Genomic DNA, 27,307 nt, shown 5'->3' on the forward strand with positions numbered 1-27,307 from the left:
TCCTGCATAATATGATTATGTGATAAGTAGGCAGTCTGTGTTTAATACCGTCTTGTTGAGATCAGAAAGTCTAACGTTGTGTTGAATGTTTTGATTCTAGTTTTCTTTTAAATGTCCTGAAAAAAATGTATCAGTCTTCCGTTTAAAATTTGTAATACTTCTTGGAGTTTTTCTATAATATGAAAAATCAGAAGAGCTTGACGGTGGAGGTTTAATAGTTAACTTTTAACGGTTCTGTATATACGAGAAAAGCACACTGTTGCAGAGGTTTTGATCAAGTATTTTCAATTGTACTTTCGTACATTAAAAACATTCGTTAGTCTCCATGTCAGAGCTATAAAGTGAGAATGTAGAATGGTAGTAGTCTCAAAATGAAGATTTCTTGGAAAAGCGAATGTAGAGTTATCCAGTTGATTCTATGTACAATTTTTTCGTTAAACCTGACGGGGATTTAATTTGGCGAATGTCCGATATTCGAAATATTTGCAGGAATTAAATTCATCAAGTTAATGTATCTATCATGTTGGATTGTAGTAGCCGCCCATATGACCGGAATGTCGAACATTCATTCGCTGGCAAACAGAGATCACCATGTGCGTAACCCCTTTTATACTGATTGACTAACCTTAACAAGTTTTCACTAAATTCAAAACGATGCAAGCAAAACATGTGTCTAAAATAATAGTAGCTATAAATAGGTACTCGGAATGAGTAGCTATTAATAGCATTATTATGAATGGATTAAGTTTGGATGGTGAAAATTCGGATCTCCAGTAACTTACTTGCGCCAGTTTAAATTAGTCCCTTATCTCTCTGAGGCTAAGTGACAAGAAAAACTTTTTAAAGACATTAAAGGTATTTTTTCATATACTTTTTACATATTGTACTTTGTATGATTGTTTCTAACTTTTAAAAGTTAAAGAGTTTCAAGTCGGACAAAATTTAACGAAAAGTCCAACAAGCTGAAATTTGGCAAAGCAGTCTCCAATAGGATGATCAACCACCAGAAAAGCCCCGTCGATGATAGGACAATGCAAAAACGCCATGACCGAAAACTGAAAAAATATCTTTTTAGGGTCGTAGGTATGAGTAGGCTGACTTTGCAAGTTTTTGAATAACTTTTAAAAGGTCAGAATTACCAGCAAGGCCTATAAAGCTTTTTTCCATTAGTGCATTGATGAAGATTCTTTTGGAGGTTAGCTATCCTAATAGTGACTTATCTACAAAGAACAGACGAAGACTTGTTGGTAATTTTTTCCATGTTAGACTATATGGAGAATCTCATGAAATATATTTGTAATTGTTTGCTATGTTATAGAAATGTCAAAAACCTTTGAAAACAAACAAATTTTGGGTCGAAATAAATTGACAAACAAACATGATTCTATTGAGCTTATTTTGCATAATGTATTGTTTTGTTAGATTGAGTTGAGATACCTAAAATATCAATCTGTTGGATCAACGTGCTTGTTATCACTGACATGGCACGCTTTGAGGTACGCAACCTAATTAAGTGCTGAAGTTTACCTTATCAGGCCACTTTACACCAGCCCTTTTGCGTTATTAAATATTAAATGGATTGTGTAGAATTCAGGGCTGGCGTAAAGTGAGCCTGAATTTAGAATTTTTAACATACAAGCAACACGTCAATTTGATTCAAAAGCCCTCGTGTAGTGTAAGCTCAAAATTTGACAGTGGCGGATGAAGGCTAAAAAGGTAGCTTCGTAAAGTAAGCGAATCGGTATCGAACATGAAAGGAGCAGAAAAGTAAGGAACTGAAGAACTTACGAACTTGGGAATGAAACGTTTGCAATCAGTTATGGAGTTAATTGATTGCTGATGATTATGATCAAAACCTGGTAAAAAGAAAAATAGATAATTTTAAGGACTATGACGAGAAGTTGAAGTGGCTAGTCAGGATGGATAGATTTAGAGATAGCAAATTACGCAGGTTTGAACGGGGTCTTTCAGAAAGAAAACGGTAATTTGTTAAACCCTGTGAAAAGTTTAGAATTCCAGAGGGGTTTTTGTCTGGAGAATTCCATAGTATTATAGTATTATCATATTTTATATATTTCAAAAATAGTTGGAGCTCCCTATAAGGGGTACGTTTGTTTTCTGGCGATGATTATTCTTGAAGGGCTTTCGACATTAACCATAGATTGCATTATGGGAATAGCGCAACGACCTCACCTCAGAAGTGAAGTATCAAGCTTGCGACTTGAATAAGATTTTAACTCTATTGTAAGCTCTTGATGAATTACAGTGGACTCGCTTCCGAATTCTAAATATTCAGTTCCGTCAAGGAGAGATCCTTGTTAAAAACAGTGTATATGTCAAATCTCTCTGTAATTCGAACACCTCAGACCTCCCGTTTGAGTTCGAATTCGCGAAAATTAACTGTTTAACTCTAGTTTTGTTCCTTTTTTCTATTTTTATTGAAAAAACAAAAGATCTTAGTCTGCTTTCTTCTGTAAATAAACAACATCTTCATCAAAAATGCCTCAAGTCAAAGTCAACTTTGGAGCTAAACTCAACTCAACCAAAAAGACCTTCCCTCCAGAGAAGAAAGCACCTGTCTCTACAGGAGCTAAAGGAAAAGTCAATCCATTCTTGAAAAATGACGCAGCGAAGAAGGCCCCTACTCCCGCCCCCGCCCCTGCTGCACCAAAAGAAGAGCCAAAACCAGCCGCCCCAGCTCCAGCTCCAGCAGCACCCAAGGAAGAACCAAAACCCGCCCCACAACAGGTGAAAGTCAGCGTCGGAGGCAACAAAGAAGTTAAAGTTCAAGTCGCCGCCCCGAAGGAAGTCGCCGCCCCAAAGAAACCCACAGGAAGTAAGTGATATATTTGTTATATGTTGTTGTTGCTATTAATATTGTTGTTTCATCACCCAAACTTCTGTTCGCTTTTGAAATTTTATAATTTTCATAACTTTATAATAAGTCTAGTATAGAAAGTAGAAGTAGAGTATTTTCAAAGATGATTTTTCTGAGTCAGGGATAAACTTTTCATGTCCTTCTTATTTTGATAGTTATTAAAGAACGTCCAAAATTTCCGAAGCCTTTCTTAACTTTTTGACTTTAAATTGTGAAAATGTTCTTAAAATGTTCTTATTTGGACCATTTTGTGAGCACTTAGGGCAATTTTCTAACAAATTTGAAATGTTCTTATCTTGTTTTGGTCATCAAAGACTTAATGTGCTTTTAAAAACCTGTATTGAAATAATGAGTAGAAAGTTTTGAAAGTAAGCGTAACTTTTAGAAAAATTTTCAGATACTGTTTTACTATCACATTTTCTAATTTTCAAGATCTTATAACATCAGTAAAAACTTTGATTTACATTTGACAAGTTTTACCATAAAGCCGTGAAATATTTTCCTGTTACATTTGAAAAATTGCTCCTCCTACTTTTGGCAGAAATCTTTTAAACCGATTGAAAAAAATTCCAAGGAAAAGCTCAGCCTTCGAAGTCTGGTGCTGCAAATTGTTAACCCAAAAACTGATCTTATGAACAGAGCTAACGGCGTGGTCATAAGTTAACCAATCAATCAAAGTACATCAAAAATATATATATGGCTTTGCACAATCATCTGAAGTATTTTGCAGAATGCTCATATTTTACAGAACTTAAGTAAACGTTGCAAAGAGAGTAAGCTATAAAACTGTTAACCCACTAAGAGCACTAAAAGACAATATACAGAGGAGATTAAGCGATTTTGAATTGTGAAAATACTCAGTAGAGTGTCATGATTTTCAAATATGCGAAACTAAGGTCATCAAATTAAAGGTTGACATTGAAATTAAAAAAATATATACATTTCTACTTTGAAACACCCGCTGGGACCCCGGCCCCACTGGAAAATTTGGCAAGAATTTTGTCAAGAAGGTTTTATAACAGAAAACACGGTTCTGGTTTTTATCCTAGAACTCAGAAAAGGTTCTCCTTATGATTCCAAAGAAAAAGAATCATAAAAAACTACTGATACAAGCATATCGGTTACACAAACACGAAATAGAAAAAATTCGCTTCCAATGTTCAAATTTGGCCACAGTTGGATACACAAATCACCGCGAAATTGAATTCTCGAATAAGCTACCGCAGCGAATTTTCATAAATTTTCTCACTCTGTTTGAAACGGAAATACAGAAACTTCCCATCGCATGGGACCTGTGATGGGATAAATTGAAAAACATTCGGAAATGTTGACAACCAAATCAGAAGTATTAGAAGGCTTAAGTGGCAGGAGTTGAAAATAGTCACTTCCACAGATTCATTCATCCATTCATCATTCAAAAAAGCAAAAATAAATTCCACTTCCAGATCTTTGAAAGTAATTCACCGTAAAGTTTCAAAATTTCACTGAAAGCTATTTGAAAATATAGACTCCCCGACCAAGACCTTGAGCCTCGAACGATTCATTCTGAAAGTAAGAAGTTTAGAACGTGACTTACATTGGTCCAGTCAGGCTATACACACACGTTTCTTTTTTACAAGGAATCTTAACTTGGCTCCGAACGTGGAGTTCCTTTAGCCGCTAATATTGGATCTGCTAAGTAACAATGAACCACAGTACAGAAAAAAACGTTTGAATGTTGTTTCGTCAATACTTTGTCATCTTTTTGTTTAGGCTTTTGTCAATGTGTGCAAGTTCAACTTTAACTCTCTGTTCCTTAACTTTTCTTATTCTCGGCCTGTGCAGTTCCTTAACGATTCCTTATTTTTCAGACCATTTTCAGCCTCAATTACCTTAAAAACGTGTTACTTATAAAAAAAGGTGTACAACTTCAGAATCTATAAACTCTATCTTAATTTGACTCACACCAGAGAAGGAGCCTCCTCCATAACTTGATAATTATACGAATTGTTCAAGTCCGGGAAAAAATCGCGAGTTCAAGAGGTTCTAGTTGGACAGGCTCAGCGCATGAACGCATAAACCTCTGCTTTTCGAAAATTAAATTAAATGTCCTTTATAAAAGTAGACTATAAAGAAAATAACGCTTTGATGGCCAAAAGATTAAGATCAGATTAAGAACATTTTGAGGCTTTAAAGACACTAAAAGATCTAATTTCCTAGGGATACACCGTATTACTTCGATTTTCTTTTGGATTTTAAGAAGAATGTTTATTCAATTATTATTGTATATCTACAATCCTGGCAAAAAGTAAATAGAATTTTACATATTCTAGGGTTTTTTTTCTTGTCATTTCACTCTCCCCCCTCCCTACAATGTTGAGAGTCATTTTGCAGTCTGTACAGTGAAATTCAACATTGTAGGGAGGTGGAGAAAGGGGGGAAGCTTCTAATTTTAACCAGGAAAAGAAAATTCCATTACTTTTTGCCAGTATTGTAAGTTTTCTTCATATTATACTTCCCTGTTATTGTCTGTTGCAAATAAACGCCCCTTTAGGTGGAGGTGTTTATTCGGAGGGGGGGGTCACGTTTATTGAAAAATTTTCCTTAAAGGATGGGCGTTTATTCCAAGGGGCGTTTAAAAGAACGGGGCGTTTATTCGAAGTAATATGGTACACAGAAATACTCACAAAATGGTGACAATAAGAACATTTTAAGAACATTTTTGGGCTTAAAACTCAAAGTTAAGAATATTGAAAGGCTTCAAACATTTTGGATATTCTTATGAAAAAAATATGTATGTTGTGACTTTCGATGAGTGCTTAGAGATATAGCACATACGTAACAAATCGGAAAGAACAATCACGAATTGCAAAGAAAGCTGACATCTGTGGCTCATTACCCTTGATTGATGGCTCGTTTGAGATTAGTAGTTCGTTTTATGTTGTGACATCAAATCTGTGTTGGAAAGTTAAGTCACGCCATTCGAGAATGAAAACCCTATGGTATGTTGTATGGTAATTCAACTCAATGATTATTCTAGAACTTTCCAACAAATTGAATACCTATTTCAAGTTTTACAAAAAAATAACACAACGACATATAGCCCTTTTAACGTTATAGTAAACAGTAATGGCGATGACATTTACATGACCCTGTCAGCCTTTATAACTTTGTTTAAAGTTAAACAAGTCCACCACTGTAATCATTTTTCAAAGCATAAGTCATAGTCGAAGTTGAATCTTAGGAGAATTCTATTCTTGTTAGGGTGTGGTCGCAGCATATGGTTAATTTTCTTCTTCTACTGTGGCAGTCACGAGCACACACAGACAAATCAGGAAATTTAAAAGTTTGTAATGTGTTTAATGTGATACACCTCACAAAATCATCCATCAGAAAGATTAAAAATCACTTATTGAAAGTAGCGAGATTTGATCATTTATGAAAAGAGGGGAGAGAAAAAAAACTACTGTCAAGATTATACCCTAGTGCTTGCTACACCAAAATCCACGGCTTAAATTTTCTTTGCTTTAACACAAAAGCACTGTTGGGCGACAATACAGCTCTATCAATCATCGTATACAGATGACATTTTTTCTCTATAATAAGCATTGAGAAGCAAATCATTGTCCATTTATTAAAGCTATTAAGCTCAAAATCGAAAATTGTTCCATATAGGGTCACTTTTTGGCTTTTTCCTTCAACAATAATGATGACTTTGCAATAATTTTTAGGCTAGAGTATTGGGTATAGATTTTTGAAGCAACTGGGTAAAAAATATTCCCCAAATCAGTGAACAAATGGGGTGTTTTAGGGAACATGTTTGGTACAAATTTTAATCACTTAATAATTTCTTTTAAACATATCTCCAAAGTTTTTGCAAAAAGAGAGAGAGAGAGAAAGAATAAAAACTTTTGTTTATCATTTAGCTTTTTGTTATCCTAAAGAGCTTTTAATTATATGAAGAATGGGGCGAGTGATTTAATCGGTCACGCTTGATTGATGTTTAATTGTCATGCAGATTTGCAATGCTTCAATGTTTCTAGCACTGTCCAAAAGCTTCCATATCGAAAACAGGTCTGTTACCAGCCAGCTAGAGACAGAATTTTTTGCTAAAATTCAACTACAATTTTAACAACAGTGACTGTTGGTTATATATAGTATACATCTGTTAACTTGGAAAGAACATTGATTACAAAATTTAGTAACTTTTCAAAGACATTAATCATTATGAATGAATCACGGAGAGATTTATATTTTATTGACATTTTTGAGGAGAGAATCCAATACATAGGAAATGTGTAAGTTTTTGTCCATTTCTTGTTATTTTAATTTGGTTTTTGTTGTTTGGTCTTTGTGGTTTCATTGATCGCCGAATTAGTGAGATTTAATGTTAGAAATCCAATCTGGATTTTGAGCTAAGGTTTGTAAAAGTCCTTTCTGTTTAAAGTCTGGCAAAGGTCTTAACTTGTCTGTTTGTAAAAAGTTTGATTTTGTCGAGGAAAATGTCTGTGGAACTTCACCAAAGTGATTTGTTGTGTGTTCCGATGGCCCAATTGGGTTTGAAAAAGAAGAAGCTGCTTGAGAACCGTATGGCCGAGTTTTTTCCTATAATACGAAATTTGTTTTCAATATCTTATAAATTAATTAAACATATTCTTTGGTGTCAAGGGAAGGACGTGACCTTACATAAAACGTTAACAGCTTGAACTGTGACAATGATTTTTGGGTCTTTCCTCAATCTCAGCATATTGTCTCAGTTTTAAGTAAAATCTCATCTGTTATCAAATTCCTATTAACAAAGAGGTTTTGTCGGTTTGTCAGAAAAATAGTCTAATTACTCTTATAATGATGTGTTGGAAAAAGGTTGTTGACTAGGTACACGTTTTTTTTTTTATAAGAACGTCAAAAATTTTCGAAGCCTTCGGATGTTCTTAGTTTTTTGGATTTGAAGCCTAAAAATGTTCTTAAAATGTTCTTATTTTCTGCATTTTTTGAGCACTTTGATGTAATTTCTTAAGAAAAATGCATGTTTTTAGGTCTCCACAGCCTTAGAATGTTCTTAGAATGTTCTTAAATTTTTGGGCCTCGAAGCCTTATGTTCTTATATAGTTTGTTCTTATAAGAAAAAAAACGTGTAGATTAAGTTCTTTCTAACCTTTTCTTTTGTGCCAAACATCCAATCAATAAGTTAATTTGTGCAGGCATACAGGGTAATTAGCTTATACCATCGCTGTCCAACTTAAACTAATATAATGCAGCTAATTAAATCTTGTAATTATCTTTTCTTCTCTCTTAATCGGCTTGCACTTAATCCTGCTGAGGTTAAGAATGCTTTAAAAGTAAATCCGGGATTGATTAGCTAAAAAAAACTCCAAAAAAAGTGTTTGAAAAAGAATCTATTTTTTTTTGCTACTCTTCTTTATAGTTTTGCTTTACATAAAAGATGTGATTTTTACCTTGAAAATGTACTGAAATCAACATCCCGAATGATTAAACAAAAAAAGAGCGAAGAAGAACACATATTTTTTATTCAAAATAAAACATATGGAACGGTCATATAACTACTTTCTTTGTAGCAAAGTTTTATCTTAAAATCGATAAAGAAATTGCAACACACCTCTTTTAAATAAAAAAGATTATTTGTCTAAACTTCAAGTTTCCAGTTGTCAGATTTTCTTACATAAAATTATTCATACACAAAAGGGTTATCAAGCTATCACTAAAAAGGGATTAACAAGAGTTTAATGTAAATACAAAAAGTTAATGTTCAATTTTCACATATGTACGAAATTCAATATCTGTACATTCTCAAAATTGATTACAATCCCCCTCAAACCTTTCAAAAATACACATAATATTGACAGACAGGGAGAGTTCAGTAGTAGGAATTCACAGAGAGGTAATAGTTTGTAGTTTTTTGTCGTTGAAATAACGAAAAGCCCAGTTGCTTACTAGATTTGCTATCTGTCTGTCTGTCTGTCTGTCTGTCTGTCTGTCTACCAGTCTGCTAGTTCAGAGTATATAGAAACACCGGAAATCATTCCAATGCATTAGTAGATTATAAACATTGTCAAAATTCAGTCAAATGAGTCAAAAGATATCTGTTTATAATCGACACTGATCTCTTCCTCTTTAGAACCACCCAAGTTTGTGGAGCCTTTGGATAGCAAGTTTGAGGTCGACGAAGGCAAGACATTGATTATCGATTGCGTTTGTGAAGGTTCACCCGAACCTGACGTTGATTGGTATTTTCAAGGGAAAATTGTCAAAGATGAAGGGCGGTAAGCTAAAATTTCCACTTCTTTCCGTTGTGCGCAAAATGAACACTCTCTTGTTTGGCACCCCATACGCCAAAGCGATTTGTTTTCATCATTCCCAGCTGGCAAATAACATTGTTTCAAAGTTCATCGTTTAACCTCATATGGACATTAGATGGACGTTAGATGGACTTTAAAACATTCTCTTTCTTATTTCCCGCAGATACAAATATTTCTTCGAGAAGGGAAATGTGATTGGTTTAGAAGTTGCCAAGGCAACACCAGCAGATGCTGGAGAATACAAATGTGTCTGTTTCAATGACAGTGGGAAAGAAGAAAGCAAAACTACCGTCTCTGTCAAAGGTTAGTTGAATGAAACTCCTGCATAGTCACACGTCTCTTGACAGATAAAATGCAGCAGATTCTCTATAACTCGAGCTCTTTATAAACTTAAATAGTTTGTCTGGTCACTTCAGTTAGTAAACGAACCTTCCGAGAGATAGACCCAATTGTATTATGGTTTAGGGAGCCTACAAAGAACAAAGCAACCGGCGGATTCCTCTGTTTTTTCCCCCTGGGAACTGTTTCATTTCCTGATTAACGAATTTGAAGCATGGCAAATGACAAAATATATTTCTATGAAAAACCAAGTGAAGACTGAAGTAAGAATTCTAATTGACACAATCATCAATTGATATGTTTTTTCACTTCACCAGCAAAACCAGCACCCGAACCAGCTAAGGAGCCAACTCCTGAACCATCTCCCGAACCTTCGCCTGAACCTGTCCGAAAAGTTGAACCAAAGAAACCTGCTCCCACAAAACCTGCTCCCACATCAGGTAACAATCCTTTGGACTCAAGTTAATTTATTTATCTTTGGGAATTGCGACTTACTTTCATAATGGGATCAACCTAAAACAAATGCGTCGGCAGTTTATCTTTAACTTTTTGATACTCTAAAATTTTCTTCTTAAGTAAAAATGTGTAAGAAACTAAATCCTTAAAATACTGTGTTTCTTTGTATTTTAGAAACACTCAAAGCAAACACCTTTACACCAAAACGCAAAGACAAGAAAAAGAAACTGCCCATCGAGCGTGACGGAATTAAGCCGGAAAATCCTGAGAAATATTACGACTTTGGTGAAGAGATTGGACGAGGAAAATTTGCTGTCGTTAAATACGCAACGAGCAAAAGCACTGGACAGAAATACGCTGCTAAGATTATCAAATTCGATTCTGACTCTTTGAAGTTCGCTATTCGTGAATATGATATGATGGCAGGTAAATTGGAAGGCAAAGGATTAGTGAAACTTCATGAAGCTTATTTGGTCAGGAAGTACCTCATCCTCATCATGGAACTGTAAGTTGACAGAAATCTTTTAAAAACTCCGTTTTACATTGTATTGTAAGAGTTTATTTCATGTTGACTAAAAGGTTGCAACAAAGGCTAATAAAGGTCAACGCTACTTGAGCTTAAAATTTGAACATTTTTGGGTATTCTATTTGATTTTTGCAAGCCGAAGTGACGTCCTTTTACACGCGAGATGAAATTTTGATCAGTGTTTTCAGCATAGAGACCCTTTACCTTTGCTTTTAGATTTGGTTTTTATAGTTTTCCTATCTTTACCTGACTTCACATTTACTTTATAATTTCAGTGTTGATGGAAAGACGTTATTGGACAAGGTGGCTAGTATGCACGCGATCACCGAAGATGATGTTGCTACTTTCATTCGACAATTATTGGAAACTCTTCAAGATATGCACTCAAAAAATCTTGTTCATCTTGATCTTCGTGTAAGTGGGGCCTTAATAAACTTAAACATCGTACCATTTACTGGCGAAAATTACTGGTTTTTTATGTATAAGCGCGTCATTACTTGAGTGATTCTTATATTATTCCATCCACTAATTACCATTTTCACAACCATATACCGACTCGCGATTTTAGCTCTTATACAATTTCATTCTAACTTTGGATTTTTCCTGCTCTCCTCAAATTAGTTGCGACTGGAGTAATGGAATATCATATCAAGGTCATATCATTTTTGTTTTCTCTTAGCCGACCAACATTCGATTCGTAAGCGGACGTGATCTGGTGATCTTGGATTACAATAGTTGCCGTCACCTTGCCAACAAGAAAGCTGGAGCTGTCGTCGACGTTATTGGCGATACTGAATTCTGTGGTAAGCCTTATAAATCTATGGAAGCTAAGATTTAAGAACTGACATAGTTGTTTTCCAGTTGCTTTCAGCAAGGAAAATGATGGTTTAAAAAAATACAATCTAATGACAAAATTAGCTCGTCCTGACTTTTTTCCACTCTATCTATCCAAGAAATATTTTGTTGCTTTTTTCCAATTGATTTCAGCAAGGAATCTTAACAGCAGTGATAAAAAAGTATGGTTTCAGAAAACACTATCTAACGAAAGAGTTCGCTTGTCCTGACTTTTTTCCACTCTATCTAAGCAAAACATACTCTGTTTATTTTCTAGTTATTTTTAACATCGATCAAAAATTAGTTCACAAAACACAATCAAACGAAAGAGATTAATCAGATATAATTTCTTATTATGCAGCACCGGAAATGTTGAACTTCGATCCAGTATCTCCATGGTCTGATGTTTGGTCCATTGGTGTTTTGGCGTACATTTTACTGACCGGAATCTCACCATTCTTCTACGAAGATGAGGACAAAGTTGTTTTGTGTGTACAAAAAGTCAAATACGAATTCTGCCCAGAGTTTGATGACGTTTCTGCGAACGCAAAAGATTTCATCAAAAAAATCTTCAAAAGAGCACCTGAGTAAGATTTAGGTTTTTGAATCTGTTTGAATATTGCTTAGAATAACACAGGCTTTTGATTGTTTCACGCTAGCCAATAATCAATAATTGATCAGGTTTTTCATGAACTGAACGGAGAGGAAACTCTGATTTATGAATATCTTGATATACATAATCCGTGAATCACAATTTTTAACCTAACATTGGTATTTTTCATCCAACAGGTCCAGATTATCAGCTGCAGATGCTTTAAGTCATGAATGGCTCAGCGTAAGTTTCAATTAATCTCGTCTAAATACAAATCAAAAGTCAACACATACGTGATTCTTCACTTCGATTCTTTGCACATCAACCTGGTAACCCAATTTAAAGGCAGCCTTTACCATGGTGTTTCATTACAATCCAATCTCCTTATATCTCGAAAGAAGATTCCGAGTAAAGTGCTTCGCAGACCTCTATCGATAGTCGTTTTTCCGTTAGATGGTGAAAGAAGCCTAAGTGTTTTGAATACAACCCAGCTGGCACACAACGTTGTTCAACGTCAATTTAATGTTCATAACGTCCATTTAACGTTAGATGAACGTTGAAACAACGTTGTGTGTCAGCTGGGAAAGCTATTCTTTATTTCCTCTTCTTTTTTTCGCATCAATAGAAAGATTACGAAGCTCAACGAAAGAGGAATGTTTTGCGAATCCAAGATGTGCTGAGGGAAACTGATGAACGTCTTTACAGTGAGGTAAGAATGCCAACCCTATAGCGATTCTTTGCTCCTTCTCATCGGCATTGCAGGTCACTATCATAACCCCTAGGATACGATCTAGAGTTGCTCAAACCTGGCTATTTGCTTCTTCATTAGAGCAAAGGTTAAAGAAATAACAAACTCGTTGTTACTGAAACAAAAACTTAACTTCTTACATTTAACCAATGAGATGTCTTTGTTGTAACCATTACATCATATTTGACCAATAGGAAGAAGAGGAGTACGTCTGGGCATCATTAGTGTTCCGAACATTCGATGAAGAAGAATATGACTCTCCTGAAGAATCTGACGATGAAGAAGAAGAAGAGGTTTGATACCTTCCGTATATCCTACCCAGGCTCCTTGTCGTGGTTTGTAGCCACACTTCCTACCACCTTCTCAAAGGGATTTTCAAAAAAGATATCTTGATGATAAGTGTTTTGCCACAAACGTGTCGCGGTTTGGGAGCTGCTGCCCAAATTTCTGAAAAAGGCGTCTCACGAAAATATCTTGATGATTTTAACGTTCGAAGATTTTGCCACAAACATATTTTTTCAAGGTGCACTCTCTTATCCCCAGCTCTATATCTTTTCTTACTCAAAATGATGATGAGTTTGAAGAATCATACTCATGAAAAATCAACTTACGCCTCAATTTGTTTTCATTAACTAAAATTATATCTTCTTCTTTTTAAAGTAAATCTTGCAAATGTCCAGCATCACTTTGTCAGTGGTGATAACAACGCACCTAGAAGAAAAACAAGGGATGAGTTCAAAATACAACATCACTGCTCATGTTTCTTTTAATGTACAGCTTAATCAAATAAATAATTCTTTTTTGTATAATGCAACTTTTGTAACATTTTATTATCTTTTTTTTTCTAAAGTAGTTAAACCCAAAATAATTTCCACCCCTAGATTATAGATGATTTATAAACAAAACTAATTAATAAGAGCCATCAGCTTATAAGGAGCACCCTGCCAGCGCTCCTAAGGGTCAAGTTACCAAGGGGAGTCTGATTAGTATTTAAAACAAAGTTATTATTATATTTATGGCTATTTTTTTTCTTAGAGATTAGAAATACACTTTAGGGACGTGTCTTTATTTCTCCCCATCTCTCATTTGTATCATGATAAAGTCCTTAAAAAAAGTTTTTAAAAAGTCCCTACTTGTGTCAGCAATTCGGAGGAGCTTTTGAAAAGGAAAATCCTCAAAACTTGCTACGAGAAGGATAAAGTCATACCCCGTTCAAGAGATTAGCAAAGAAAACTGAATCGAGAATAATTTGCGATTTGCGAGGATGTTTCTTGATGTAAAAAATGCTCCACCAAGGTGTAGAGTCTGCATTTTTGTGCTTTTTGATCAAATATTAATCAGTTCTATTCCTTTTTATATTTCTACAGAACATACATAGAACACAATAAAATTATTCTGTCAAACAAACAAACAAACAAAATGGTTAAATCAAAGTCCAAAATCCCAATCGATGTCAAACAATACCCGAACTTGAAAACTGAAAATCCAAGTTTACATTACGAGTTTGAAGAAGAAATTGGAAGGTAAGGAGAATTTCCCAATTGATCATTCAACTTCATTAGGGATGTTTAGTCTACACAATATACAGCTTAAGGCTCCTAGGCCTTACACGAGAACTTTTCCGCTTGAAGCGAAGGAGATACGACGTAGAGTACGTCTACTTCAACCATTTTGAAATGATTCTTTACGAAAATGTTTCCAAATTACCAAAAGCTTGGAAAGTTGCAAAGATAATTCAATCTGCAGAGTTTGGAATATTATATCATCAACCTCCAGAGATGATTATGGAAGCATTAGGATGTGGACCAGGAAAACCGTTGACCTTAATTTCTTTTTCAATTTTCAGCGGCAAATTCGCCATCGTCAAGAAATGTAAACACAAGAAAACTGGTCAAATATACGCAGCCAAGATCATTAGATACGATTCAGACACTTTAAAGTTCGCTATTCGTGAATATGAAATGATGATGAAAGAAAATCATTCATTGGTCGGACGAAAAGGAACTGTCAAACTTCATGAAGCTTATTTGGTTAGGAAATACTTGATCCTGGTTATGGAACTGTAAGTTCTTGACCTATTGAATTACAAACTTTTTTCGCATGCCAATCTCTATATCACGATTTACAAACTAGTGTAGACAAAAACACGATGGAGCATCCAATTATTCCTTCATACTATAGCAGGCCAGTTTTTTAACTTTATTTGACTCGTTTCAACTGACCTTATCATTTTGGAGCTATATAAGATCATTTATCGCAAAGTACGTCCTGTTACATCTAGATAATGGTTTTTTACAAGTACAGTTGGCGCTCTCTAATTCGACCTTCATTGGGCCAATTTTATTCGAATTAGAGAAAGATTCCAATTATAGAGAGTAATTTGAACCATTTTCCAGCTGAGCAGACTAGTATTTTAATTCGAATTACAGAAATATTCGAATTAGAGAGAATTGACTGTAGTTTATATTTCGGACGGATTATGATTTAAAGTTTTTTCATCAGTACCCCTCTTCCTATTCCAGTGTTGATGGCAAGACGTTGTTGGATAAATTCGTTGGAATGCATTCACTAACTGAAGATGATGTTGCCCAAGTCATCAAACAATTATTAGAGTTTCTCGCTGATTGGCATGTCAATAATTTGGTTCATCTTGATTTACGGGTAATTATCAGATGTTTTTTTCCCAAATTATTAATTATTGTGTTCTTGCAATATTCAAACAAATTTTGACCTACCTTAGCGATCCTTTATACGCCGGTCATTTTAACATCGGCCCTTATTACGCCACGAGCCCAAAAATAACGCCAGTAAGGGCCGGCGTAAAAAGGGCCGATAAGGTATATATCTCAAAAATAACATTTGTACTCACAGAATAACGAAAAGGCAAATCACGTTTCCCATTCACTTTATTAAAGAAAGTTTGGTTGAAAATTATCTAATAAAGGTCCTCCCTTTTTTAAACGCTCCTCCTAAAAACTAAACAATTGATAAACGCATATATTGGGCGGAAAATCAATGTGATTGTATCATTTTCTAGCCTACTAACATTCGATTTATCACTGGACGAGAGGTTCGAATCTTGGATTACAACAGTTGCAGACACATTCCCAACAAGAAAGCTGGAGCTGTCGTGGACGTCATCGGCGATACTGAATTCTGTGCACCAGAGATGTTGAACTTTGAACCTTGCATGCCTGGATCAGACACGTGGACAATTGGAGTATTGACCTACGTATTGTAAGTTGTTGGAAAGATATTTCAGAGTAACTTATTTCTTTATGTTTTCGATACGAAGTATAGTTTAAGGGAGTCTTCGTATGTTCTCAAAATACATAAGAAAGCTTTGCGAACAATGAGAGGTTTTTTTAGGTTAAAACACAGCTAATTATTTAGCAAGTAATCCAACATTATACCATATATCCTTACGCAATCGAATGTTTTCTTCCATAATGTTGGAAGTTGCTTAACTTAGACAAACTGAAAAATCTCTACTGTGAAACATGTTCATCCCGCGATATCAACATTTGAAAGCAAATTTCCCCCTTTTGTCTTTAGATTAAGTGGAATCTCACCTTTCTTCGACGAAGATGAAGACAAAGTCATCTTAAGCGTACAAAAAGTCAAATGGGAGTTCGACGGAATTGCTTTCGGTTCAATCACATCAGAAGCAAAAGATTTCATTAGGAAATTATTTGTGCGTGCACCTGAAAGCCGTCTCACCGCCGAAAAAGCTTTAGAACATCCATGGCTATCTGTAAGTGAAACTACTTTGGAATATAAACCGATTATCAATTCAACAGCAAATTTAACATAGTACAAATGGGGACTATATCTAACAAATAGACTTTTAGCTCAAACTCCTCTATTATTTTTTGCTTCTCTCTTTTCGGAATAAAATTATTGTTTGTTAGAACAAGGAACTCTATTTATTCAAGTTCCTTGGTTAGAATACCGTCTCCATTTTCCTGTAGAAAAACTATGAATCAGCACGAAAGAACTCTATCTTGAAAATTCAAGACGCTCTCCGTGAAACTGACGAACGGCTTTTCAGCGAGGTAAGAATTTTTTTTACTTAACTGTGATGATGATATACAGTAGTGTGATATCAGGAGGGGAGAGGAGGTGCAGATTACAAACTTGGGGACGAGCTGGAGTTTTTATAAGATACTTCACTTGGTCATTTGAAGTGATAGAGATGACGCGTTCTTTAGAAAAAGTAACAAAATTGTTTTATTACTGGTTAACGACCAACCAAATCAAATAAGAGCTTGTAAAAACTCCAACTTATCCCCAAACTTGGTGTCCTTATCTTTTTGATTTCGCAAGATGCGCTTCTAATGAAAAACTTCCCTCGTTCACTTCGCTCGTGTTATTCGCCAAAGAGTCTGTCTCCCCAGTGTTGATGAAGGCGTTACACTACTGGATGTAGAATGATATTCAAAAAATGTCAGATAAAAATAGAACTCGACCATTCTTCAAATCATATCATTTTTGACCAAAAGTATTGTTTTCCTTTCTAACCAATAAAATTCCCTCAATCTAAAGATTACATCATTTCTGACCAATAGGAAGAAGAGGAGTACATCTATGCATCCTGCGTGCTTCGAACTTTCGACGAAGAAGAATACGACTCTCCTGAAGAATCCGATGATGAGGAAGAAGAAGAATAACTTGTGGTTCACTTCGCATATGCGCACTAGTGGGCATACGGGAGAAAAGTTGTCAGTAAAAAGAGCTGTTTTTTGAAGATCGATCGAAATCTATGTATGTTCTCGTTAGATGATTGGATGGAATCTCTGTCATTGTGGTGATTCTTCGTGGCGAAAACAGCTCTTCTACTGATAGGCTTTTCAAGGGAATGGGGAAGTAAATATTTTATAGGGTGGATTTTGGGTGGGGTCAATGACCCTTTTTTTTACGCTGTTACTGTTTATTTTCACTTTAGAATTTCCAAATTTTTTTTGTCTCATTATTTCTTAAATATTTTTGTAAAAAATTTTCGCTTCTCCCAAAATCACGAGATCAAAAATATCGCATTATCAACATTTGGACTATGTAAGGTACAACCACTTTAATCTCGTGAGAAAATGATGTATATTTTGTATTTTAAATTTTATCAATATTAGTAGTGTTTTTTTTTTTGAATAAGAAAAAAATTTGTTTGACATGCGATACAAAATGACAGAAGTTATTCTTTTTGTCAAAGCACATCTCATAGAATATAAGAAACAAACCCCTAGTCGGCACAAACTGGTAGCAACACGTTCACAAAAACACATCATTCACCTACACTACACTAGAATGTAATATTATTATATCATTATAATCATATGCACGGGTAATACACCGGGGGGGGGGGGTACTTAGGCAAAATGGGTGCCGGGTATGTGCGAGCCATAAGGGTACCTTTTCTCATTCCTCAAAAGTCTCTCAAAGGGGTACAAATTCAAAAGTTAGTCTCTGAAAGGGTCCCAAAATCACGAAAATCAAAAATTTCTCTCTCAAAGGGTCACGATTTCCAAAAATATTGACCAAAATTTGGTGAAAATCAAACCAAAATTTGGAAAAAATGGACCAAAATTTAGGAAAAAGTCTCTCAAAGGGTCCCAAAATCACCAAAATTTTGTCTCTCAAAGGGTCGATTTTCGATTTTCAGCTCGGACATACCCGTCACCTCGCAAACCTAGTACCCCCCCCCCGGGGTAATACACCACAAACACGCAATAAATGTCTACTTGTCGGTAATCAGTTATTTATACCTGACTGAGTTTGTTCAAACCGATTAGAACCTAGGCCTGAGTATATCACAAAACAATATCTTTATAATAATTTGAATAATTTAAATCGGCACTTAAATATTACCAATACAATGCAATGCAATCACTTCATGCACACACTTCAATACTAAGTACACCTCACTGAAAAGTAAGTATTTGAAGCATAAACAGTATTAATATCTATACCGTATTACTTCGTGCCCCCTCTTTTAAACGCTCCCTCAAATAAACTCTAGAGTGGGGCATTTATTTGAAGTATACGGTAATATTACAGCACCATCTATATATTAGGTCACAAAAGCACAGCACAAAAAGTACACCCCTGTTACACTGTCACAACTTTCAGTCAAATTGACCAGTTCTCCCAACAGAAAATAGTATTGAAAATCTTAGCCTTATTGTGGCAATCAGAATTTTTTTGGCTATTGCACTTAACGGAATTCAAAGTTTTCAAGCCGAATCAACAAGCTTTAAGAAGTTTGAGACTAGGGTGGGATATTTTGTATTGCAATCAACTTTTAAGACGTATTTTAGGAACAATTCCTTATGATCCATGACAAGACTTCCAGAAAAGATCTTTTTGAGGGCTAAATTGCACTAGATCTGACAGAACTTCTAATTCGAAAGGAGATTTTTGTTTACATCTAACGATCTTAGTATAGTTTATTTCTAAGTGAACTCTCTCTTACTTTTTAAGGAACCAAATGCGACGTTCTCTTTCACATGCAAACAATTCCAATCCAAGTCTAAATGAAAAGAAAAATGATGATCAAATTATTTAGGTGTACAAACTTTCACGAGCAGAAACATTTACTAGGTCGAAATCTCAAAATTTACTCCATAAATTTTCATGAATTGGAGGAAAAATTATTTTTGTAAGCACAAACTATTGCGAATAATTAGATAAAAATAAGAATTTTTACAAATTGGCTCCAAAGTGACGTCTCTTTCTAGAATCCAACTAAAATAGTTAGTTCTTTTAAAACATACTTGAATTTTGATATTCATCATGATTTCGAAGACGTTTTCGAACGGAAAGAGGTCAAAGTCCGTCAAACGTCCCACGCGAGTTTCTGTTCGTAAAAGTTTGTACGCCTAAAATATCAGGAAACAAAGGTAGAGCAAGGATTGATTAAAATTGAGCGATTTTCAAGGTTGTTTGACCATTTATCAGGAATTTTAAAGGATTTTCCTAATTAAATTGACTGGACGACATCATACTTTAAGAAAGTCTAACCGACGGACTAAGGGAGAATATTTGCAGTATATCATTCTGAGTGATAGCGAAACATTTTTTAGGACTTGGCCTGACAAATTTCATTAATAAGCCAGGTTAAATAAAGTCATAGATTTTTGGCTGTTAATGATCTAACGATTTTGAAGGTATTTAAGACAACTGGCGGATTTAAGACAATAGAGCAACGCCACGTCGGAAACATGCGAAGGCGTGCAACGCTCGTTAAAAGACAATAAAATTACAATTACAAATCTCTCCTTCTGATAAGTTCGACGTGGTCTAACCCGCCTATGAAGACATCCTGATCCCAAACCTGGTGATAAATGGAACTCGGAGATCCAAAATTTCATACTAAGAATAATCAAATTCACCAATACAAATTATTGGACATTTTCATAACATGTGTCAAGTTTCCTAATACAGTATGAAATAATCTTCTGACAAGACACCTGTTTCGATACAAAAGCCTCATTCAAGGTTGTTGTTGTAAGGGTGCGAAGGCTTTTAAGCATTTTCTTCCTTGGTACTAACTTTATTTATACCCAAGTAAGCATGACGGTAGGAAAATGCTTGATCTAATGAACCTTCCCGTCAATGTGACTCATATCAATTGGGTGAAATTGCTATTAAAGGATCTGATTAGCATTTTACAAAATTTCCAGAGGTTCAAAGAAAGTGCTCGATGTCTTTATTTGTTAAAGCTGTTATAGGAATATGAAACTTTGTCCATTCAAGGTATCAGCCATGCTGATGATTCTGGACAAAAAGTAAAGATACACCAATCTCCGAGCAAAACTCTAGAGAAATCAATCAGAATTTTCCTGGAATTTTTCTCCTGTCGACTTTTTCTTTCAGTTTGCGCAACAATTAATTTTATGGCGTGAGATCCTTTGTTTATCGATCTGATCAGCTTAGGTGCAGTGCACATAATCCTAATATGAATCCCAAAAAGGCCGAAAGTTCACGACGTTTCTTATATAGCATATCCCATTGTGTTCGTTCACTCTTTGGGTAGAACTGAGGAAAGTCATCTCATGGTTGATCTGTCTTGTTTTAGTGTTTCTTACTAAATAAAAAAATCAGCCACAATGAGCAAAAAAGGAACCAAATTGCCCATCGACCGCCCAGGAATCAAGGCTGAAAACCCTGAGAAATATTATGAATTCGGTGACGAGATTGGAAGAGGAAAATTTGCTGTCGTTCAACAAGTCAAATCGAAAACTGACGGAACCATGTTCGCTGCTAAAATCATCAAGTTCGACTCCGATTCTTTGAAATTCGCCATTCGTGAATATGATTTGATGGTTAGTGAGCATTTCCCAAAAGTAGGAACCGTCAAATTACATGAAGCCTACCTCGTCAGAAAATACCTCATCCTTATCATGGACCTGTAAGTAATCCACACCTTTACTAGTCTACCATGCTAGACTCTACCATGTAGGCACAGTAGAAAATAAGTAAGAATTATTATGGAAGGGACAAATTGTAGCATTCATACAAACTGATATTATCACTTCACAATAATCGTACTATCATACTACTGCATTACACGAAATATAAACGACTCCAGTCTCATCATGATGAAATAGCCAGTCTGTAAACTCTATCATGGATAATTATTTCGTAATTTTGGTCTTGTATTCTCCCAGATGGCACACAACGCCAAAACAACGTCCATGTGACATTCATAACGTCCAAATAACGTTATTTGAACGTTAAAAGCACGCTGTGTGCCAGCTGGGAGCTTGCATTGGGACTCATGTGTTTTTTAAAGATTTCAACATCAGATTGTTCTCAATTGTTCCCGAATTTTCAATCACTTATATTCATTTGATCTTAGTGTTGATGGTAAAACGTTATTGGACAAAGTATCACACATGCATTCCATCACCGAGGATGACGTCGCAACCTTCATTCGACAACTTTGTGAAATCTTAAAAGATTGGCATTCCAAAAATGTCGTCCATCTTGATTTACGGGTAAGGACAAAAATTAGTCCGAGTCACAAAAAAAAATTGACACGAGTAGTATGGTGCCAATGAGGTTTGTTAATGAAAATCGGCCTGTTAAAAGCCATAGAATTGTCAATCACCCGAATTTATACAAGTTTTTTTGCATGGGATTCTTCCTGTGTCACCCGTCTGCAAAGGAGCTTAGTAAGAACCGTTAGTTTCGGGTTTCCATTTAGCAAAATATCTGTTTGTTCCCGGTGCATGCAACTTGTTTAATGAAGACACATCCCTCTCATTGGAGTAACAGATTGGATCTAAAAGTGTTAAAACTTGTGTTATGAATAAGGAAATCAAAGGCCCAAAAAATACGAACAAGGGCTTACATAGCAAGTAATTTCAAGAACAATTTTTCCATTTCCAGCCCACCAACATTCGATTTGCAAACGCCCGTGACTTGAAGATTGTTGATTACAACAGTTGCCGACACATTCCCAACAAGAAAGCTGGAGCTGTCGTGGACGTCATCGGCGATACTGAATTCTGTGGTAGGTTTGATATTGATAATTAGAACAGTTGATAAAGCCGTAAAAGTATTACTTAAAAAATTGACAATAAAAGCCTGTATGATATTAATATTATCTGCAGAGGAGAAAAAAAGGCTAAAACTTGTAGAATTTGAACCAAATTGTGCTTGTTGAAAAGATATTCAAGAGTGCAGGAATATTACCAAATAGCAAAAGTTAAAAACATTTTGGGAAATTAAAATGAAAAAGTAAGAAGAAAAAAATCATCTTTTGCATTTTCTTCTATTTCATAATATTCCACTCCTTAGTATCTTTTCAACAAGCAAAAAATCCAATTTCTATAAAAAGTTACTGCCTATTTCTCTCCACTGAAGATTATTTGCATTGAAGCAATGTAAAGGATTATCAATATAAGATTGACAATGCTCGTAAAGCCAATCATCCGAAACTTTGATACACAAATCGAGCCAAGGCAATTTAATAACACTGCTGTTCCATATTTTCTAGCCCCTGAAATGCTGCAATTCGAACCAGTCCTTCCAGGATCTGACATGTGGACTATAGGAGTACTCGCTTACTGCATGTAAGTACAAATCATTTTATATGAAAAACTGAAACCCTTCATCACACAAGTAAAAAAAAAACACGTTAAATATACGCCTTTTCGACCGTAGTCGCGGGGACATTTTTTTTGTCTGCTTTATCCCACTAATACCGTCCCAATCCTTTTTGACGCATTTTTCTATTGTCTATTGGTGCGAAAAAAAGGACGGTTTTAGTGGGATAAAGCGGACAAAAAATGCCCGCGCGGTAATTGGTGGCTACGGTCGAAAAGGTGTATTGTCCTCCAAAGGATCGACTACTTTCTCTTTCAACCATTACGAAGCAAAGAAAAAGAGAGACTGATTTGAAAATATTTTACCAAAAAAACTGGCGACTAAACGAGCATGATATATTTTGACAATCAGCTCTTTAATAAGGAGTTTTGGATTAAGAAGAAGGTGCCCAGAAACAGGCCTTAACAAGTACTCAAGAATAGTGCACAAAATGTCCGCCTTTTAAAGGTTTTGTTGGAACTGGGTTGGAAACTTTGTTCACTATTCTAGAGTACCTGTTGATTGGAAAGATCACTGTGCGAAAAAGGAGGGACAGCAAAATACAACTCATTCACACTTCAGACAATATAAACTTATTTTGATTTTCCTTTATGAAAGAATAGTATAGACCAAGTTGCATAACATTATGAAATTCGAACGTTTGATTCCATGAAGGCAGATCTATAGTATTATAAAGCCCGAAGGGCTAGATGTCGTGCTTTAAGCCATCGCGGGCAAAAAAAAGTGAATATCGGAAAAAATATTGTTGCTATTGTTTTTGAAATCCCGCGAAGCTTCAATCAGAAAGGTCAAGCGCTGAAAGTCTATTGTAATGTGACTAGGATTTCCTACCTAAAACCATGACACACCTTTCAGCAAAAGTACATCATCTAGCCCTTCGGGCTTTATAAATCTATGGACAGATCTAAAAAAACTTCTATTGATTGAATTATAGGTTATCTGGAATTTCACCTTTCTTCTACGAAGACGAAGATAAAGTCGTCAAATGTGTACAAAAAGTCAAGTGGCAATTCGACGAAAGCGCATTCGCTGAGATCACAGCAGAAGCTAAAGATTTCATTAAAAAACTCTTCGTGAGGGCGCCAGAGTAAGTAGACATCTAATCCTTAACACCAACAAGTCAGACTAAGCTTAATGATATCCTACTCACGATTATCTTTCCAACGAGCACAAAATCACAATCTAAAACAAACTCTGTCAAAAGTTATTTTGAAAAGTACTAAAATTTCTGAATCTGGTTTATTTCCATTATCCAGAGCACTTTTTCTTATCTCGCCCCAGTCTGTGAACAAAATAATTTCCACTTGTGCCTTTTCAAATAAGTGACAATAAACTGTAATGTTTCGCTCAGTTTTTCCAAAGGAAACGAGTGTTAACATACAGAGAGTATTAACCTTTCAAATCACCTTCTCCTCCTTTAGATCAAGAATGACTGCATCTGCAGCTTTAGAACACAAATGGCTTTCGGTAAGAGTGATGACCTTCTTTATTTTCTTTTTTTTGTTTCCTCACAAAGTGGATTCAAATGAAAAACATTTTTACCAAGCAGATCAAAGCCAAAAGAAACAAATGTGCGAACTTTCAGTAAAACTAAACCATGTCTTCCTATTTACAGTGAAATAAATAGAATCACAAAGTGCTCAAGAAAATTCGAACAAATTCGAGCGAAATATCGAGAAAAAAGAAATAACTTACGATTGCTACGCGGTGTTTCATGCTTTCAATTCATGATATTCATGACATAATATTTTCTACGGAAGGACCCGGGTTTTTGCCAGTGGTAGCAAATTTTATAGAACCTTTTTCTAGTTCAAATTTACCACTACTGGCTAAAACCGGGGTATTTCCGTAGAAAACATTACGTCATGAATATCATGAATTATTGAAATAAAAACTACAATACACTGCATAACCTGAAGATTGCACCAGCATCAAACACCGTGTAGCGATTGTAAACTAGTTCTTTATTTCTCTTCCTATTTATAATTTTCATTAACAGAGTGATTACGCAGCTATGCGCAAGAAAACCACCATCGGCGCTCAAGATGTCATGGTAGAAACTGACGAACGATTATACTCTGAGGTAAGTGACCTTTCAGTATTAAGGAGATAACAAATAAAGGAGATAAATTCAAAAGGACGCAATCTAATTTAGCACGATGACACTTCTTTTAGGTTTTTCATTGCATGACAAATTAGTCATTATCGGGGTGGAAATGTAGTACAAACTGGGGAAGCAGCTTTCCAAATAGTCATTTTAGGGCCACATTGTCCTATATATCCTTGAATAACTTATCTTATATATCCTTAAAAGGCCTTGAATAGATCCTTAAATATCTTGGACTAATTACACAAGCGGAGAACCTCCCACCTACATACCTACCTTATTGTATTGATCATTTTTAACCAATGAGATGTCTCTATTGTAACCATTACATCATTTCTGGCCAATAGGAAGAAGAGGAGTACATTTGGCCATCATGCGTCTTCAGAACATTCGAAGAGGATGAATACGATTCTCCTGAAAGCGAAGAAGATGAAGAAGAAGAAGAATAAACTAAAAAAAATGTTTAGAGAGAGAAAATTCATTACAAAAGTATGTTACAATCGAGTCTCTATAACTTGAACCGCTTATCTCAAACCTCTTTAACTCGAACCTTTTATAAGTCGCACATCAATAGCTCGAACCTCTTTAACTCATACCTCAACTATCACTCGAGTCTCTGTACCTCGACCTCTGTCATTCGAACCTCAATAACCTCGATCTCTGTAGCTCGAACCTCTATAACTCGAACCTTTATAACTCACACATCAATAACTCGAACCTCTGTAGCTTGAGCCTCTGTAGTGCGAACCTCTGTAGATTGGATATATCGAACAAGTTTTCTGACCGCTTCAAGTAACCAACCCTACAACACTCTAATTTTCCATATTTGGAAAATGTTTTTTCCCTTGTTCCTGTTCCGGCCACAGGTTCCTGTTTCTACACACAGCTTTGCCCCCTAAAAAATAAAGGCCATTGTGTTCTAAAAACCTGCTTCGTGTTAAGAGACTTGATCGTTCTATTAAGATCTCAAATGCGAGTAGTGATAAAAGTTTTGCCCATTCAGAACCATTTAGATCACTTTTGCTGGAGGTTGAAATCGAAAGTGAAAATCAAAAGCTCAAATATGATATAAACGAAAGGTTTTCATTATACGATTCCAAAGAAATATCACAAAAAGAGTCTGACAATCTAAAGTCTATTCACGACAAGTGTGCACTCTTTTTTCTTCTACCTATAACTTTTGAAGGAATTCTTCAATCTTTATAAATTTGGTATCATTGGAAAGATATTAGTGAGTGGTATAATTTGAAATAAAAAAATCTTTAAAAAAATTCTAATAAGGAAGATGAAAATGAAGAAGAAAAAAATGAAGATCTTGTAGAAAAGTGCTATAACTATCATTTTCACTGAAGTGAATCCTTAATCATCGAACGTCATCACTGTGAAAAAAATTTTCAAAAATAATCATTCAGTCAAAAGATATCAAACAAAGTTATAAGCTGATTGACGTCTAAAAACGCTGTTTTCTGCAGTTTTTTGCTGTTTTTTGGGGTCAATCACTTATTAACTTTGTATCATAACTTTATATTGAATAAATATTTTAATGAAATTTCTTCACAGTGATGATCTCCTAAGATCAAAGAATCTCTCCAGTGAAAATGAAAGTTATAGCACTTTTCTACAAGATCTTCATTTTTTTCTTCTTCATTTTCATCTTCGTTTTTATAATCTTTTTAAAGTTTTTTTTATTTAAAATTGTTCCACTCACTAATATCTTTCCAATGATACCAAATTTATAAAGATTGAAGAATTCCTTCAAAAGTTATAGGTAAATGAAAAAAGAGTGCACACTTATCGTGAATAGACTTTATATTCGAAGATGATAGATCAAGCTCAAACCCAGTCCTTTAGTTTGCTTTTTAATGATACTTATATAGTCCTTACCAACGTCCATCAGAAAAGTGGACTAGGTACGAGATTGATGATAGGTCAAAAAATAACGAAGAACATTAAAAACACACAAATCTTCGTTTGCAAATTTGACTTTGATGACAATGATGTAAAAAAATGTTATTTCTTTTTCTTTTTCAGTTACAATTATTAGGTGTGGTTGACTTTACCAAAAAGACAAAAGAAACTTCATGACAGGAGCAAGTCATGGTCAAATTCACCCAGAACGATATTTATGAAAAGAACAGACACTATTTTATCATTTAGACCAAAATTTGCCCATGAAGTTTAATTTGATCACTCTTTTGAAATTTTATAATTATTTAGATATTTTTCGTTTTCTTTTAATATTTGCGCAAATACCTTTTTCTCTTTATGTTAGGAATTTAAGTCAATTTCATAAATAATTCAATCCAGATAGACAATCAATCAATCTTACCAATACTCCCTCTAAATTTTACAGACCGGAATATAATTATGATTATTTTTTATTACATACTTTGTACATTTATTTTTCCAACTAATAATTTTCTT

General features: G+C 35.0%; 2 protein-coding genes across 5 annotated transcripts; both read left to right on the top strand.

Annotated features, from left to right (window-relative positions):
* Window positions 1-2,450: 2,450 nt before the first annotated feature.
* LOC136798801 (death-associated protein kinase 2-like) lies at window positions 2,451-27,106 on the top strand. 4 transcript variants are annotated; one of them, XM_067055470.1, is made up of 13 exons: window positions 2,454-2,836; window positions 8,994-9,138; window positions 9,338-9,477; window positions 9,831-9,953; window positions 10,144-10,474; window positions 21,524-21,662; window positions 22,057-22,180; window positions 22,667-22,742; window positions 23,711-23,863; window positions 24,198-24,243; window positions 24,776-24,859; window positions 25,231-25,372; window positions 26,915-27,106. In XM_067055470.1, exons 1-12 carry the CDS (start codon window positions 2,500-2,502, stop codon window positions 25,330-25,332), a joined length of 1,800 nt encoding a protein of 599 aa, XP_066911571.1. In that variant the 5' UTR covers window positions 2,454-2,499; the 3' UTR covers window positions 25,333-25,372; window positions 26,915-27,106. The 4 variants fall into 4 exon arrangements, with proteins under 4 accessions (XP_066911573.1, XP_066911571.1, XP_066911574.1 ...); XM_067055474.1 differs by lacking the exon at window positions 2,454-2,836 and adding an exon at window positions 7,345-7,444; XM_067055472.1 differs by lacking the exons at window positions 21,524-21,662; window positions 22,057-22,180; window positions 22,667-22,742; ... (3 more) ...; window positions 25,231-25,372; window positions 26,915-27,106 and adding exons at window positions 10,771-10,909; window positions 11,175-11,298; window positions 11,691-11,916; ... (2 more) ...; window positions 12,864-12,962; window positions 13,330-13,737 and having other exon boundaries at window positions 2,451-2,836.
* LOC136798805 (death-associated protein kinase 3-like) lies at window positions 14,010-17,848 on the top strand. Its single transcript, XM_067055478.1, has 7 exons — window positions 14,010-14,192; window positions 14,516-14,731; window positions 15,192-15,330; window positions 15,707-15,906; window positions 16,225-16,423; window positions 16,641-16,724; window positions 17,238-17,848. The coding sequence occupies exons 1-7, from the start codon at window positions 14,089-14,091 to the stop codon at window positions 17,337-17,339; spliced, it is 1,044 nt and encodes a 347-aa protein (XP_066911579.1). The 5' UTR covers window positions 14,010-14,088; the 3' UTR covers window positions 17,340-17,848.
* Window positions 27,107-27,307: the final 201 nt, after the last annotated feature.

This window comes from Clytia hemisphaerica, unplaced genomic scaffold (assembly GCF_902728285.1).
Source record: "Clytia hemisphaerica strain Z4C2 unplaced genomic scaffold, Clytia hemisphaerica genome assembly, whole genome shotgun sequence".
NCBI classification, from domain to species: Eukaryota; Metazoa; Cnidaria; class Hydrozoa; order Leptothecata; family Clytiidae; genus Clytia; species Clytia hemisphaerica.

Bases quoted from the DNA above. Each gene is read 5' to 3' on its own strand.
- LOC136798801 (XM_067055470.1), top strand. From the start codon at position 2,500: ATGCCTCAAGTCAAAGTCAACTTTGGAGCTAAACTCAACTCAACCAAA. The intron at 2,837-8,993 runs GTAAGTGATATA...CTTCCTCTTTAG, and splicing joins CCCAAAGAAACCCACAGGAA to AACCACCCAAGTTTGTGGAG. The intron at 24,860-25,230 runs GTAAGTGACCTT...TCTGGCCAATAG, and splicing joins ACGAACGATTATACTCTGAG to GAAGAAGAGGAGTACATTTG.
- LOC136798805 (XM_067055478.1), top strand. From the start codon at position 14,089: ATGGTTAAATCAAAGTCCAAAATCCCAATCGATGTCAAACAATACCCG. The intron at 14,732-15,191 runs GTAAGTTCTTGA...TTCCTATTCCAG, and splicing joins TTGATCCTGGTTATGGAACT to TGTTGATGGCAAGACGTTGT. The intron at 15,907-16,224 runs GTAAGTTGTTGG...TTTTGTCTTTAG, and splicing joins GGAGTATTGACCTACGTATT to ATTAAGTGGAATCTCACCTT.